Source organism: Natator depressus, chromosome 20 (assembly GCF_965152275.1).
Source record: "Natator depressus isolate rNatDep1 chromosome 20, rNatDep2.hap1, whole genome shotgun sequence".
In the NCBI taxonomy this organism is placed as follows: domain Eukaryota; kingdom Metazoa; phylum Chordata; order Testudines; family Cheloniidae; genus Natator; species Natator depressus.
The window spans coordinates 367,634-382,883 of NC_134253.1; the positions used below are offsets into that span (position 1 = coordinate 367,634).

The 15,250-nt window shown below is 43.1% G+C and overlaps 1 protein-coding gene across 5 annotated transcripts in view; it reads right to left on the reverse strand.

The window, feature by feature from the left end:
* Positions 1-4,473: 4,473 nt before the first annotated feature.
* LIMA1 (LIM domain and actin binding 1) overlaps positions 4,474-15,250 on the reverse strand; it is a 46,209-nt gene continuing 35,432 nt past the window's right edge. For 4 of the 5 annotated variants that reach the window (XM_074935805.1, XM_074935804.1, XM_074935806.1 and 1 more), the window contains 4 exons: positions 13,134-13,191; positions 11,134-11,249; positions 7,130-7,263; positions 4,474-6,629 (listed from right to left, as the gene is read on the reverse strand). In XM_074935805.1, coding sequence (XP_074791906.1) covers positions 5,606-6,629; positions 7,130-7,263; positions 11,134-11,249; positions 13,134-13,191 — 1,332 coding nt within the window. In that variant the 3' untranslated portion in view covers positions 4,474-5,605. The remainder of the gene's footprint in view (positions 6,630-7,129; positions 7,264-11,133; positions 11,250-13,133; positions 13,192-15,250) is intronic. The other variant, XM_074935807.1, reaches the window with a different exon arrangement.

Consider the following 15,250-nt stretch of genomic DNA (forward strand, 5'->3'; position numbering starts at 1 on the left):
AGCAAGCCTTCTCCAGGTACCACCTCCCATCCCAGAAAGTTCCCCACCTACAAGGCAGGCGATGATACCGAGGCCTTCTTAGAAAACTTTGAAAGAGCTTGCCTTGGGTACAGCATCTCTACAGACCAATACATGGTAGAGCTTAGGCCACAGCTCAGTGGACCCTTAGCTGAGTTGGCGGTTGAAATGCCTAAGGAACACATGAACCAGTATGAACTGTTTAAAACCAAGGCGAGAGTCAGAATGGGGTTAACCCCCGAGCATTCCCGTCAGCAGTTCAGAGCCGTAAGGTGGAAACCAGAAGTGTCATTTACCTGACATACCTACCACATTGTGAAACATTGGGATGCCTGGCTATCAGGAGCAAGTGTTAAATCTCCAGAAGATTTGCCCTTCCTAATGCAAATGGAGCAGTTCTTAGAGTGTTCCTGAGGAAATAGAAAGATACATCCCAGATGGGAAGCCCAAAACTAATCGAGGCAAGGGAGATTGGAGCCAAATGGGTGGAGGTGGCAGAGAAGAAGAAAACTGGTCGCAGTGGGAGCAGATACCAGAAGGGAGAACCTCAGACCACATCCTACTACCGGGGACAGCCCAAGGCCCCACCTACCCCCCAAGGAACCCTCCAGCCACCTTATCCCGCCACACTGTTCTCCAGCAACCCACCTCGCCCCAGTGACCCGACAGCTGGACGATGTTTTAAATGTAACGAGCCAGGGCATGTAAAGGCCAACTGCCCCAAGAACCCCAACAGATTACAGTTCATTGCATCGGAATCACACCAGAGGTCCTCAGGCCCAGATACCTCCCGGATACCCTTGGACTGGAGGGAAACAGTGTGGGCGGGAAGAAGGTCACCGCGTGGAGGGACACTGGAGCACAAGTGTTGGCTATTCATGCTTCCTTAGTGGACCCCAATTTAATCAACCCAGAGATCCAAGTAATGATTCAACCCTTCAAGTCAAACTCTTTCAGTTTGCCTACAGCCAAGTTGCCTGTCCAATACAAGGGCAGGGTCAGGAACATGGACTCTTGCAGTCTATGATGATTATCCCATCCCCGTGCTGTTGGGGGAAGACTTGGCCAATCATGTGAAGCGAGCCAAGAGGGTGGGAATGGTCACCCGCAGCCAGACTAAACAAACCATCACGCCTAGCTCTGTTCCGGAAACTTCAACCAGGACCCGGTCAGAGGTGATGGACCCAGACATCAGGCCAATGTCTGCAACAACAGTAGTGGATCCAGTCCCAGAGACCCAGAACCGGAACCGGCAGAACAACTAGCACCAGACCCATTGCCAGCACTGTGTCACCTAGTGGTATGAAAATCACATTATGAAGACTTCAACTCTCCAGCAACTCATCCTTCTCAACCAAGGTCATTTTATATACTGCCCGATTGCAGTTAAAACAAAAACATGAATTAGGCTTAAGCCTTAGAGTTCAAAGTAAATGACAAAGCTTTATTGAATAAAAATGTTTCATACTTAGCAAGATTGGAAGAAAGTAGAATATTTTACTTGCAACCCCAACACCAGAGGGCCCCACCGAACCTGAACCGGCAGCAGCCGATAACCCTACACAAGAGGCTCAGCCGGAGCCTGAACCCCAACATAGTGCACCAGCAGAGAGCGATTCTCAGTCAACGGAAACAGCCCCATCCCCTACATCACTTCCAGAGGGACCAAGCATAGGTCCACAATCCAATGAGGAACTGATGTCTCCAGCATCAAGAGAACAGTTCCAGACTGAACCGGAAGTAGATGAAAGCCTCCAGAGAGCTTGGACGGCGGCATGGAGCAACCCACCGCCTCTCAGCTCTTCTAATTGATCCAGGTTTGTTGTAGAAAGAAGACTTTTATACAAGGAAACTCTTTCTGGTGGACACCAGGAAGACAGACATCCTCAGAGACAGTTGGTAGTTCCAGCTAAGTACTGGGTCAAGCTCTTAAGCTTAGCCCACAATCATCCTAGTGGCCATGCTGGGGTGAACAGGACCAAAGACTGGTTGGGGAGGTCATTCCACTGGGAGGGAATGGGCAAGGATGTTTCTACCTGTGTCCGGTCTTGTGAGGTATGCCAAAAAGTGGGAAAACCCCAAGACCAGGTCAAAGCCCCTCTCCAGCCACTCCCCATCATTGAAGTTCCATTTCAGCGAGTAGCTGTGGCTATTCTGTGTCCTTTTCTGAAAAAGACACCCAGAGGAAAGCAGTACATACTGACTTTCATGGATTTTGCCACCCGATGGCTGGAAGCAGTAGCTCTAAGCAACATCAGGGCTAAAAGTGTGTGCCAGGCACTAGCAGACATTTTTGCCAGGGTAGGTTGGCCCGCCGACATCCTCACAGATGCAGGAACTAATTTCCTGGCAGAAACTATGGAAAACCTCTGGGAAGCTCATGGGGTAAATCATTTGGTTGTCACTCCTTACCACCATCAAACAAATGGCATGGTGGAGAAGTTTAATGGAACTTTGGGGGCCATGATCCATAAATTCGTAAATGAGCACTCCAACGATTGGGACCTAGTGTTGCAGCAGTTGCGCTTTGCCTACAGAGCTGTACCACATCCTAGTTTAGGGTTTTCACCATTTGAACTTGTATATGGCCGTGAGGTTAAGGGGCCGTTAACAGTTGGTGAAGCAGCAATGGGAGGGATTTACACCTTCTCCAGGAACTAACATTCTGGACTTCGTAACCAACCTACAAAACACCCTCCGAACCTCTCTAGCCCTTGCTAAAGAAAACTTACAGGATACTCAGAAAGAGCAAAAAGCCTGGTATGATAAACATGCCAGAGAGCGTTCCTTCAAAATAGGGGACGCAGGTCATGGTCTTAAAGGCGCTCCAGGCCCATAAAATGGAAGCGTCATGGGAAGGGCCCTTCATGGTCCAGGAGTGCCTGGGAGCTGTTAATTATCTCATAGCATTCCCCACCTCCAACCGAAAGCCTAAGGTGTACCATATTAATTCTCTAAAGCCCTTTTATTCCAGAGAATTAATGGTTTGTCAGTTTACAGCCCAGGGAGGAGATGACGCTGAATGGCCTGAAGGTGTCTACTATGAAGGGAAAAGTGCTGGTGGCGTGGAAGAGGTGAACCTCTCCATGACCCTTGGGCGTACGCAGCGACAGCAGATCAAGAAGCTGTGTACTAGCTACGTGCCAACGTTCTCAACCACCCCAGGACTGACTGAACGGGCATACCACTCCATTGACACAGGTAATGCTCACCCAATTAAAGTCCAACCTTACCGGGTTTCTCCTCAAGCTAAAACTGCTACAGGACGGGAGATCCAGGATATGTTACAGATGGGTGTAATTTGCCCCTCTGGCAGTGCATGGGCATCTCCTGTGGTTCTAGTTCCCAAACCAGATGGAGAGATACGTTTTTGCATAGACTACCATAAGCTAAATGCTGTTACTCGCCCAGACAACTATCCAATGCCACGCACAGATGAACTATTAGAGAAACTGGGATGGGCCCAGTTCATCTCTACCTTGGACTTAACCAAGGGGTACTGGCAGGTACTGCTAGATGAATCCGCCAAGGGAAGGTCAGCCTTCACCACACGTTGGGCTGTATGAATTTAATTTACTTCCTTTTGGGCCACGGAACGCACCCGCCACCTTCCAAAGACTTGTAGATGGTCTCCTAGAGGGATTAGGAGAATATGCAGTCACCTACCTTGACGATGTGGCCATATTTTCGGATTCCTGGGCAGAACACCTGGAACATCTACAAAAAGACAACTGCCATACTAGACTTCTCCCCCTACTGCGTAAGTGGATCCGCACTGCTGCTGGTTACCTCCCTACTGTATTTCTTCCCAGACCTTCCCAGTCTGCCCTTCCCTAAGGAGCTCCACTTACAGCTACCAGTAGTCACTTGGTTTCCCCCAGACCTGCACATGTAACTAGGGAAGTGCCTTCAAGTCCTTTTCTTTAAGAATTGTTTAAAATCAAGAATGAAAGGTTTCAGAGTAGCAGCCGTGTTAGTCTGTATTCGCAAAAAGAAAAGGAGTACTAGTGGCACCTTAGAGACTAACCAATTTATTTGAGCATAAGCTTTTGTGAGCTACAGCTCACTTCATCAGATGCATTCAGTGGAAATGAAAGGGTTAAACAAGTTTGTCCCTCTGATCTGTCCTGTTTTTTAATCCCTGTTCCAGGAGCATGTGTATTGCCATTTGCCAAATTGGCTAGAGTGGTCCAACAGTGTCACCTAGTGGTATGAAAATCACATTATGAAGACTTCAACTCTCCAGCAACTCATCCTTCTCAACCAAGGTCATTTTATATACTGCCCGATTGCAGTTAAAACAAAAACATGAATTAGGCTTCAGCCTTAGAGTTCAAAGTAAATGACAAAGCTTTATTGAATAAAAATGTTTCATACTTAGCAAGATTGGAAGAAAGTAGAATATTTTACACCTCTATAAAAATATAGTTGACTAATTCTCAAGTGAATACAGTACAGAGAATAAACTACTGTAGGAATAAACCCTTCCCCCCATTCAAATTATTATTTGTAAAATAAATCCTGTCAAATTTAAAAATGTACTAAAAGCTTTGCTAGAAACCCATCCCAAGAAAGATTTTGTATGTGTAAGTCTCACAGTTGTAACTATTAAAAAAAGGTCTCTGGCAGTTTGGTACAAGTAGGGTTTAATAACTGTCAAAAGGCCTTACAAAAGTTATTTTCAGTTTTAAGTGAATCAGAAGAGGGAATAAAATCTAAAAGTAGAAAAAAGTCACCTCAGAAAATGCACATGGAATGCAAGAGTAATGCCCTGCAGACGCCTGTGAAAGGGGTGGCTTGTCTTCAAGAGTACCATCAGTCATCATTGGGTTTGATCTGCACTACTATTCCAGCAAGGGGCACACTGGTGCATTAGCCAGCCAGAGGGCTGTACTACCTCTTAATTCCAGTTTAGAATTAGTCGTGTATACAGGAGAGCAGAGTGCAAAATAAGAAGTTTTCCACTCATCAAGAGCAAGCAAATAAAAAGAATTACATTGCATTCTGTGTACTTAATATATTTTAGTTGCTAGATATGAAGTACAAAGACAATTAGCGTTTTCATGAGGAAAACATCCCAGCTGTGCCCTTTACACGTATTAAAGTGCATTCAGTCACCATTTTTGAAGCAGGCCTGCAAGTCCCTTTGGAATTGGTCCCTAAGCACTGCAGTAGCATTCATAGTGGTAATAATAGTGTATTACAGAAAGTGTTTAATACCACCTTTGGGAGTACAGTGGAATCCTGCAAACTACTGTTACTGGAATAAGTGCCAAAGCACAAAAAGGATAAAATACAACAATGACCAGGGTATAGAATAGAGCTGTGTTCTCATGCTGTAAATTGTGATTATCTGATGTAGGAACAGCTGTCCCACACCAGGGGATCACACATTTCCATACAGCTAGATATGATCTTTGCAGGTTTCTAGTGTACTTTTCTACCTCATATCTGTACATTCTATTGTTCCCTAATGTGTCAATGTGCAGTATAGCATCACTTTCACAGAGGGCAGCTGCTTGTTAAAAGCTAATACACCAATTAAAGGCCCAGCACCTTGCAGCAAGTTTTCTAGTGAAAGACCAATTTATTCTTCATCTTCATCCTCTTCCTCATAGTAACGATTCCTCTTGATCTGTTCTTCCACAGACAAATCTTCCGCATCTTCACCTTCCCAGAACACGTCATCTTTGGATTTGCTATTCTGGCTAGGGGATAATTCCTTAGCAGTGAGCATGTTCGATAAGCTGATACGTTTAGGAGAGTTGGAGTCAAATATTTCTTCATTTGGAGATGGCTGCTGCACTGTGGCATTTTCTTCATCATCTGTCTCCATACCCACCTGACCATTCTGTATCCAGTTTTCTTCCTTGTCTGCCTTGATATCAGGTACTTCCCTTCCTCTTTCTTCCTCCAGTTCTTTATTCTTCTCTTGAGTGTTCTGGATGTTCCCATTCTCAGCTTTTTTTCCCTTTTGCTTTCTTTCCATCACTGCCTCACTCTCTAGTTCTTCACTTTGTTTGAAGATGACCCTGTCTGCTTTGGAAGGAGAAGATACATTCTCTGTTTTATGGCCCTTAACAGACATTGTTCTAAATGAGGCTGCTACTGTAAATGGACGACTTCTTTCCTTCAGTGAGGATGTTCTTCGTAGTTTTCTGAGATCCAGGTCCACATCCTCCTGCACATCTGGCTTTGACACCTCATCTTCTGGGGGCCACTTTGGCTTAAATACTTTGATACCCTCTTCCAATGCACTTCCTTGACTACCTAGCTCTGACGGAGGTGGCCATGCAATCCTCAGTTTTTTTGTTTCTGCTGGTTTCTCTTCCCTTCCAGGCAAAGCTGCAACTTTTGCTTCCATGCTAGCTGCAAGAACTCCCACCTTTGCAATTGGGGCATCCTCTATTCCTGGACTTTGAAGGCCTTCTATTGTATTTTCAGTGTGGGCAGATTTCTCCGGGGACTCTTCGTTCTCAGTTTTGCTTACCCATAGTTCCTTGTGCTGTTTGTGCCCAAAACCTTCATCATAGTTGCCTTTGGATTTAAAGAGCTGATTGAAGTGAGGCTTGCAATAAATATTCCCACGTAGAGATGCATATGTTCCAAGACTGTTCAAGAAAACAAAATGTTAGCACTCCACATGTCTCTCAATCAGTTGCAGATTAAGGCCCTAATTTTAGCTAGGTCACTGAAAAACTTGGCATTAAACATGTCTTCAAAGTTTTTAGAAAAGCAAGTTTTACAGTGTGTTGACCCGGTGTCACCAGAGGGAAGGTCCTACCCAATATAAAAAGGCATTTCTATGGGTTTTCCTCCCAAGTGCTTAAAGATCTTTACAGCAGGTAGGAATTATCCCCATTTTACAGATAGGAAAACTAGTATAGAAAAATCAAGTGACATGTCTAAGGTCATGTAGCAAGTTAGCAGCAGAGCTGGGAGTACAACCGGACTCCCAGGCCCTTGCTCAATCAACTAGACTACAGCTGCCTTCCTCACAGTAGATGAATATTTGCACAGTATCGTATTGCGCTTCTTGTTATGTTTTAGTAAGGTTGAATTTCCTTCTAAAAGACTGACACTAATATACCTCACCCTCGGCACAGATTACCTGAGTTTGCTATTGCAATGTGAACAGCGGAAGCAGCTGATATGAAACACCTGCTGGTTGGCAAAGAGACGTTCCATTGGGTACACTGTCTTCTGACATGCAACACAGGTTTCCTTCACTGGCAGCTGAAACTTCTAAGGGAAGAAAAGAAGGCTTCTGAACTGGATAAGACCTAGTGGGTGAGGAGATTTGACTTGGGTTTTGTCCAAGACTTCCAGAGTTCTCAAACAACTTACTTAATATTTAATAATTAGCAGCTCTGAAGATAGTTCCTAGAGTGACCCCCTGTACCCTAGTTGAGTGAAGCAGACCTATTACAGGCTCATTGCCTTGGTTTGATAGCAAGAGCCTATCCTGCATTCTCCCTCTCTGCTCCCTTATCACCTAAACCTCTGAGATAAAACAATAGTCAAGAATGGACAGTGGAAGTGTTAAAACTCTCACATGGGTCATAAAGAAAGCTCTGTCAAGCCATTCCCAAGAGACTGAGTACATCTACACTGAAACTGAACACCTGCAACTGGCCTGGGTCAGCTGACTTGGGCTCAAGGGCTATAAATTTTTAGTGTAGACATTCAGGTTCAGGCTGGAGTCCAAGCTTTGGGACCTTGTGAGAGAGGAAAGGTCCCAGAGCCTGGGCTCCTGCTTGAGCCCAAATGCCTACACTGAAATGTTACAGCTCTGTAGCCTGAGCCCTGCAAGCTAGAGTCAGCTGACATAGGCTAGCCACAGGTGTTTAATTGCAGTGTAAACCATACCTTGTATGTCCTGTCCTATCCTCTCTGCCTTAAGCCTGCTGATAGGGAAAGGTGAGGAAGTGGGGAAAATACGAAAGGGGATAAGTTTAAAAGAAACAGTGGGATGAACAGCAATACAAGAAGCTCAGTGGGGGGAACAAGTAATGAGAAGGCCAAATAAGCGGGGGGGTGGGGAGAGAAGAAGAGAAGAGGATGACAGGAGGGGAACAATTTGCTCAAAGGTTTAGGCTGAATAAGTTTTACTAAATGCTTATGGCTTTAGGAATGAAGGCGGCTCACTTAGGCAACTTTCAATACAAACTGATTAAGCCAGCAATTTATTCCTACAGCCGGCTTTTAGAAAGTTAGTCTCAGTAGTTCAGGGCAGCAAGAAATGTATCTAACCCCACATGAAAAATTTCAGAGCTCTAGCAAAGGCACTGGCTACACTCAGCTTTTAGAGATTTGCCGTTTCACTAAAATTAAAGTTACACGACAGAAAACTAAAGTTAACCCTGATGCTGACACACTAGTGACAGTGCATGTACTGCATAAAAGGCAACATCCCGTAAGTTAAGAAATGTTGTAAGGATAAACCCCAAACTAGTAAATCGTAAGTGTCAGCATTGTGCTACTTGGGAATAACCTCAGAACGTGTGTCCTGACAGCATCAGGGAGGTGATATTCTATGTCCACCAAAGAGGTCACCTGATGCTCTTTACTCCTTAACACACCTGCTAGCGGTGACTTAACATGGAAGCTTAATAAAAAGAGGAAATGGCATATTGACTATCCAGACAAAAAGCTGGCCCTTCTGGACTGACCCAATTGCAACAGCTTTTCTAGCAATAGAATAGAAAATTACCTAGGTCCTGTGTCAAAGGGGTACAGAAAATCATATTTAGATACTGTCAACTTTGTTGCAAAGGCATGTTCTACTGTAAGTTTATTAAAAGCCTTTAAGAGAAGGATGTGATGGTTAAGGGATACGGAAGCAGCAAGTGCAACATCATAGGAGACAGTTACAGGGGTTGGTGTCTAGTTTGTATTTTAAATAAAATGACATGGTTAAGAACTGAATGTTATGATAGATGAGGATCAGGTTGCTGAACAGAGCCAGCTGATTTAAACTGGTTTGTCACAACTTTAATGTTGCACATAATTAGGTAGTTTGCTATATATTATTTCTAGTCTAATGCACTTAGATTGTAGAGAGATGAGAACTTTAAAAATAAACTTTGATATTAGGTATTTGAAATGACACTAAGGGCCTAATCCATACTGAGAGCTTGATAAGAAACCTCAAAAAACTCCCAGAGACTCGTGATTTATTTATTTTTGAGAGGGAACTTCAAGGCACTGACCTTTTGCACCAATGTTCTCACCTTTGCGTGAGTCAGTCAGTGCAATCTCTAGCACACACCATTGATGTTTACTAGCCCAGACAAAGATCTACTCACCCACCCTTGCCACAAAAAGGAACAAGGCATTACTAACTTGCTTACCAATAAAAAAAAAGTTACCCTCCTTCCAAAGACAGCATAAGTGCAAGGCTGCACTGCATAGTGCTAGCATGTGTTATTGCAATACATGTCCCCATCTAAGAGGAGGAACTTACATGGGTATACAGTGACCCCTGTTTGTCTGCTGTAGAGATGGTTTTTGGGGTGCATAGAGAAAAATTTCCTTTCTGGGCATTACTATACATAGCTACTACAGGAGGAGGGTGAAGCCCAGTTAATAAAAAAAGGCGAACTGGAGAAATAGCCGAGAGTTGAGCTCACATTAGAAGGGAAGCAGAAGGCAGGAGTAGAGATTAGGAACCAGGAACAGGAAACAGAAGCTGGAAGAGAAATAGGAACCTTACATGAAATCAGCAGCATCTGGGGTGTTCTCTAAAACCTGCAGCAACAACTATTAATGAAGGTAGAGATCCGAGATCCAAGCTGGGTTTTATCATGTGAACAGGATGCAGGTTCTTTTGAAATAAGCACAAAGAACCATAAACTTAAAGGATAAGTAGCTTACATATGAACACACACTGGAATACCTTCTAAATTATACAATCCTAAAGGCATTTTTGCCATCTCAAATTTTGCGCATACAGCACCTTTCAGAAGAGGTGCTCACGGCATTGTGATAAATCTTGCTATTTTCTTAAATAAAATAAATATTATACCTACCCCTCTTTTACAGATGGGGAAAAAAAAAATGCAGAGTGGTGAAGTGATGTGCCCAAGAGTAACATAGGAGTCTGTGGCAGAGCAGAGATGAGACTTCCTATTTGAGATAGCACGTGTGAAGAGAATGCACCTCACATCACGTTACTGAGATATCATTAAAGTGCCCATCTCATAGTATCTGCGTGCCTCGAAGTGAGAAAATGATCCCTGTCCAAAAATTCTCCATTGCTTCCTCAGCTACAGTTATATTGGGGTTGTTCTTGCCTGTTTATATCCCAGAAAGTCATGAGCAGGTCTACAGCCATCACTACTGAAGGAAGTCTTGGCTAAAGAGAGGAGTAGCGTACTGGGCTCTAAAGGTGATAAAACTTGGACTCATCCTGATCTCCAGTGGAAGGGAATTTCACATCTAAGGGCTTGCCTCTGAGAATGCCAGGACTCCAGCTCTGAGGAGTTGTACACTGAGATCCCTCAACTATGAATACCTACTTGATTGCAGCTGCTATCATGGTTGAGGAGAAGAAGGCAGACAGCCAGGCCCCAGGGTGGGCTTTAAAGATTAGCATCAGGACCTAGATGAAAATCTCTAGGAACTCTGACTTAAGAAAAGCCCAGAGCTTGTCAATGCAAGACCTACATCCAGACTTCTGTACTCAGAACTTCCCCCATCAAGAAGCAAATTACTAGTCCCTTACTGTCACTGGGAACAGCGCCCCTTTAACAGTATGGCAGCTGTCAGCAGGCAACTCACAAACTCCATCTTTGAAGAACTAAATTACAGTTGTGTGGAGGTGCTTTTCCATTCAGAACTCAAAACCCTGTGCCGAGCACGTCTCTTTTCTGTCAGGAGTTAGTTCCAGCATGAGTTTTTTGAGAAGATGTCAAAATAAAGACTTTACCATAGAGCAAAGCTGTGAGTTTAAGAGCTCTCTGCTGAAGAAAGTTTGGATATTGGTGGATCAATAGCATAAAATCCCCTGGGAGTGCAAACACAGATTCATAGGCTGGATTGAGTCTGTGTTACAATCAGATTTACTTAACTATTAATTGTTGCTAGTGCTTAGGAAATAAATAGCTATTGTACCTTTACTACTTTTGGTGGAGAGGGGTCAGTCTGGTTGGCTGGTTTGGAATCAGAGCTCTGCTGTTTTGCGTAGACACGTCTCTTGGCTTCAGTCTCACTCTGCGAGTTTAGTTCAACTGGGAGGGGAAGGACAGTTCTGTTAAACTCATTTTTAAAAACCACGAGAAGCTCCTAGGAAGTTCAGTCTGGTAAGACCACGTAGCAATTTTGTCAGAGAAAGGCTTAAAGGTCTATCTGTTCCTAAACATCTATGACTAAACCATTAGTGCCAGAGCAAATATATTTACTCATCTTTTTCCTGCACCGAAATTATCAAATGATTGAGTGGCTGTGTTGAGGAAATGAGATAGGTGCCAGCTTCTCAGTATGCACTAACCTCGTTTCTGGGAAATATGGCTCCAGTTTAATAAATATGTTAAGCACATGCCTAAAGTTAAGCTTGAAGTCAATGGGCTATAAACATGTGCTTAAGTACCTTTGGAAGGCACTTTAGTCAATAAATATATTAGAAGTAGCTGATTGTAGCCAACAGATTAGCCACTGCTTGCTGTATTTGGCCATGGAACACTAGGTCCAAATGGTGGGAGAACTGCACTGCTGGGGTTAAATTTAAACCGTTTATAAAGCAAGCATTAAAGTGGTCTCAGTACTACAGTTACAAACCAGTTTATAAATCTGAAAAAAATTCCCAGATCTTGAGCTGGGCTGAGGTTTTAGCACAAGATTTTTATTGGAAAAATCCCAAGAATCTGAAGGGGTTGCAAGTGTTGAATTAGGATTGTTATTTTGAATACAGTAATCTTTACGAACATTTTACAAAACCACAGAGTCCCAATTTTATTCAAATTTTATGAATAAGATGTGTTTCTTTTGGGCTATCATATGACAAGTTTCATAATCGTACTGGAATGGTTTTTCTCTTGACTGCAGGAAAAAAAAAAAATGAGTCAACAGTGTACCCTTGTTGCCAAGAAGGCCAATGGCATTTTGGTATGTATAAGTAGGGGCATAGCCAGCAGATCGAGGGACGTGATCGTTCCCCTCTATTCGACATTGGTGAGGCCTCATCTGGAGTCCTGTGTCCAGTTTTGGGCCCCACACTACAAGAAGGATGTGGAAAAATTGGAGAGAGTCCAGCGGAGGGCAACAAAAATGATTAGGGGTCTGGAACACATGACTTATGAGGAGAGGCTGAGGGAACTGGGATTGTTTAGTCTGCGGAAGAGAAGAATGAGGGGGGATTTGATAGCTGCTTTCAACTACCTGAGAGGTGGTTCCAAAGAGGATGGTTCTAGACTATTCTCAGTGGTAGAAGATGACAGGACAGGGAGTAATGGTCTCAAGTTGCAGTGGGGGAGGTTTAGGTTGGATATTAGGAAAAACTTTTTCACGAGGAGGGTGGTGAAACACTGGAATGCGTTTCCTAGGGAGGTGGTAGAATCTCCTTCCTTAGAAGTTTTTAAGGTCAGGCTTGACAAAGCCCGGGCTGGGATGATTTAATTGGGGATCGGTCCTGCTTTGAGCAGGGGGTTGGACTAGATGACCTCCTGAGGTCCCTTCCAACCCTGATATTCTATGATTCTATGATAATCAGCAAATTCTACAGCCAATTTCTATACCACTGGAAATGGGAGTTTATAAGACAAGGCTGACCATTACAGGGCCATGAACAAATGTCCATTTTAACCAAACAACTGGCTTATATGTGCTACAAAATTGCAAGAAGGTGCCTAGATAATGTAAGTGGGCTTCCATTATGTGTGTTAGGATCAGAGTTCTTATGCTCAGATTGGATTTCATCTAACTTTAGCTTTATGAAGCAGTCTTGACCAGCATATACCTTTGATTAAATGGGAAGCCTGATGCTTCCTCCAGAAGCTATGGGTTCTAAGGGCAAACTGATCTTGACATAAGCATGGCATACAAGTAGACAGTGCCAACACATCCTGCCATCCACTTGCCCACTCTATATTTATTGGGCTAGGAGAATGAGTGCTTACTGGTGCCATCTTCAGAAAGATTGGAGTGGAAACCCAGACTCTTCTCACTGAAGAAAACCTGCAAAAGAAATGTTATAATGTGAACCATATGAAAGTCAGCTGGGCTCACCAGCTAACAGACTCAAAATTTATAAATGGATAATCCCGGCATGAGTAGCAAAATAATGGGCAATTAATAGAACAATAAAGCAGAAAAGCCTGTTTACTAACCCGTGTCCAACCTAAGCTAAGAACTTCTCAACGATGCTAGCACTGGCTACAAAACATTTTCTGGATTTCTCACCTTCTTCAGGGTCTCCCTTGCTGCCACTTCTTGAGTAGTCAAGGATACATAGGAGCCTAAGTGACTTCTGATTTTGAAAATTTCCCCCTAAAACTACAAGCTGTGATGTAGAAGAAACATGCTTGGTCTGTCTTCTACGTCGTTCTTTAGAAAAGGATTGATTTACAAATTTCACTGTTTAATGCCTTCTGCTCAACTCACACATACTAATTCTCTGAAGTACAAGATTATTTCATTAACAGAACTGTTGACACAGCCTATTATAACTTGTTTCAGGTACAGAATAATTTATGTACCAGGTGAAATGCCCAATGCAGGATCTAGAAGGCTATTTTAACCTGGTTCTATCTATATATTAAATAAAATATAGCTTGACTGTACTTAAACATTGAGGAACTAAAATGCCATAAGGAGATTAACAGCAGAACTTCAGTAATTCACACTAAGGACTGAAAGACCCATTGCAAAGGATTGCACTTTGGAAATTAATGAGGAAGCAAACAAACAAGTCCAGATAACATACTTTGTCCATTTGACTAGTTTAATTTTAATGATACTTCCTAATAAGCATTCCACAGTTTACTTTGTACCCATAACAAAGATCACTTCTAACCACTCTGTTACTGAGTCTTTGGGATGTGCAGGATGAGGGAAGCAGTGGTTTTTTGCACTTGAAGTATGAGTGAGTGTACAAGTAAGCAAGGTTCTGCTTAACATTTCTCTTTCTCCAGAAATTTCTGCTAGTTAATAGGTGTACCCTGGACAGGGACACTAGATTTATCCTGCAGTGATGTCAAAGTGACCATCCTACCACCACACAACAGTCTATTCAATGTAGGTTCTTACACTGTGCGCTTATTACACATCAAGTCAGTCACTAAAGGACTGCCTATAAATTAAAATAACTTCACTCTAGGAGCTAGCAGAGAGAGGGTTTTATTCAAACCTTCCATTCAACAGTAGAAAGGTGAACTGAAAGAGAGAAACTGCTTTTATTTAATAGGTTTCCTTTTAAAGAGGCTCCCCTTGATGGCTGCTTTCCCACCCCACAACAAGCTAAAATGTGAAGACTTGCTCAGTTCCCAGCAAGAAGCTGAAAGCAACAGTCTGGCTGCCTGCCAAGGGAGGTCCAGAAAGGTTTAAAAGCCCCCCCAACATTAGGCTGCCACGTGGTCAGAAAGCTTGTAATGCACAGTATTTGAATTATTATTGTTTGGCTACTTTTATTCCCTTCTGCCGTCCCCCAATTTACGTCACAGATGCCCCGAGACTTTGTTTTGTTGTGTGAATAAGGGGACAGTAATAATATGTTTATTTTAAAACTAAGTTTAAACAGCAGGAACAAAAAAGCTAATCAGGTTGCCAGTTACATTAACCAAGATCTGGCAACTCTGTGGCAGTGACCCTCTTTCAATTCATTGTCACCCAGTACTTTGCACTTACACATCTTCTCTTATCTGAGGCTCCCCAAGCACCTTACCAGAAATTTAACACCTGCAAGGTGTTTTCCACCCATTTTACAGATGGGGAAAATGGCACAGAAGACTATAGTGGCTTGCCCAAAGGTCACTCAGGGAATGGCAGAGTCAGAAATAAGACTCAGGAGGCTCCACTTCTTCCTCCCATGTTCTTAATATGCCATCATTATGAAATTCAAGGATTCTGCCACACCAAGAATATTTACCATATCTGACAGACTACAAGTGCAACCCCCTCTAGATAAAGTTATAAAAAAATAGCTAGATATTCTGCATACAAAAGGACTTTTTATTTTGATTCTTATAAATTAAGATTTCTCTTGCCTGTTTGTAATTACCAGCCTAAATTCTGATCA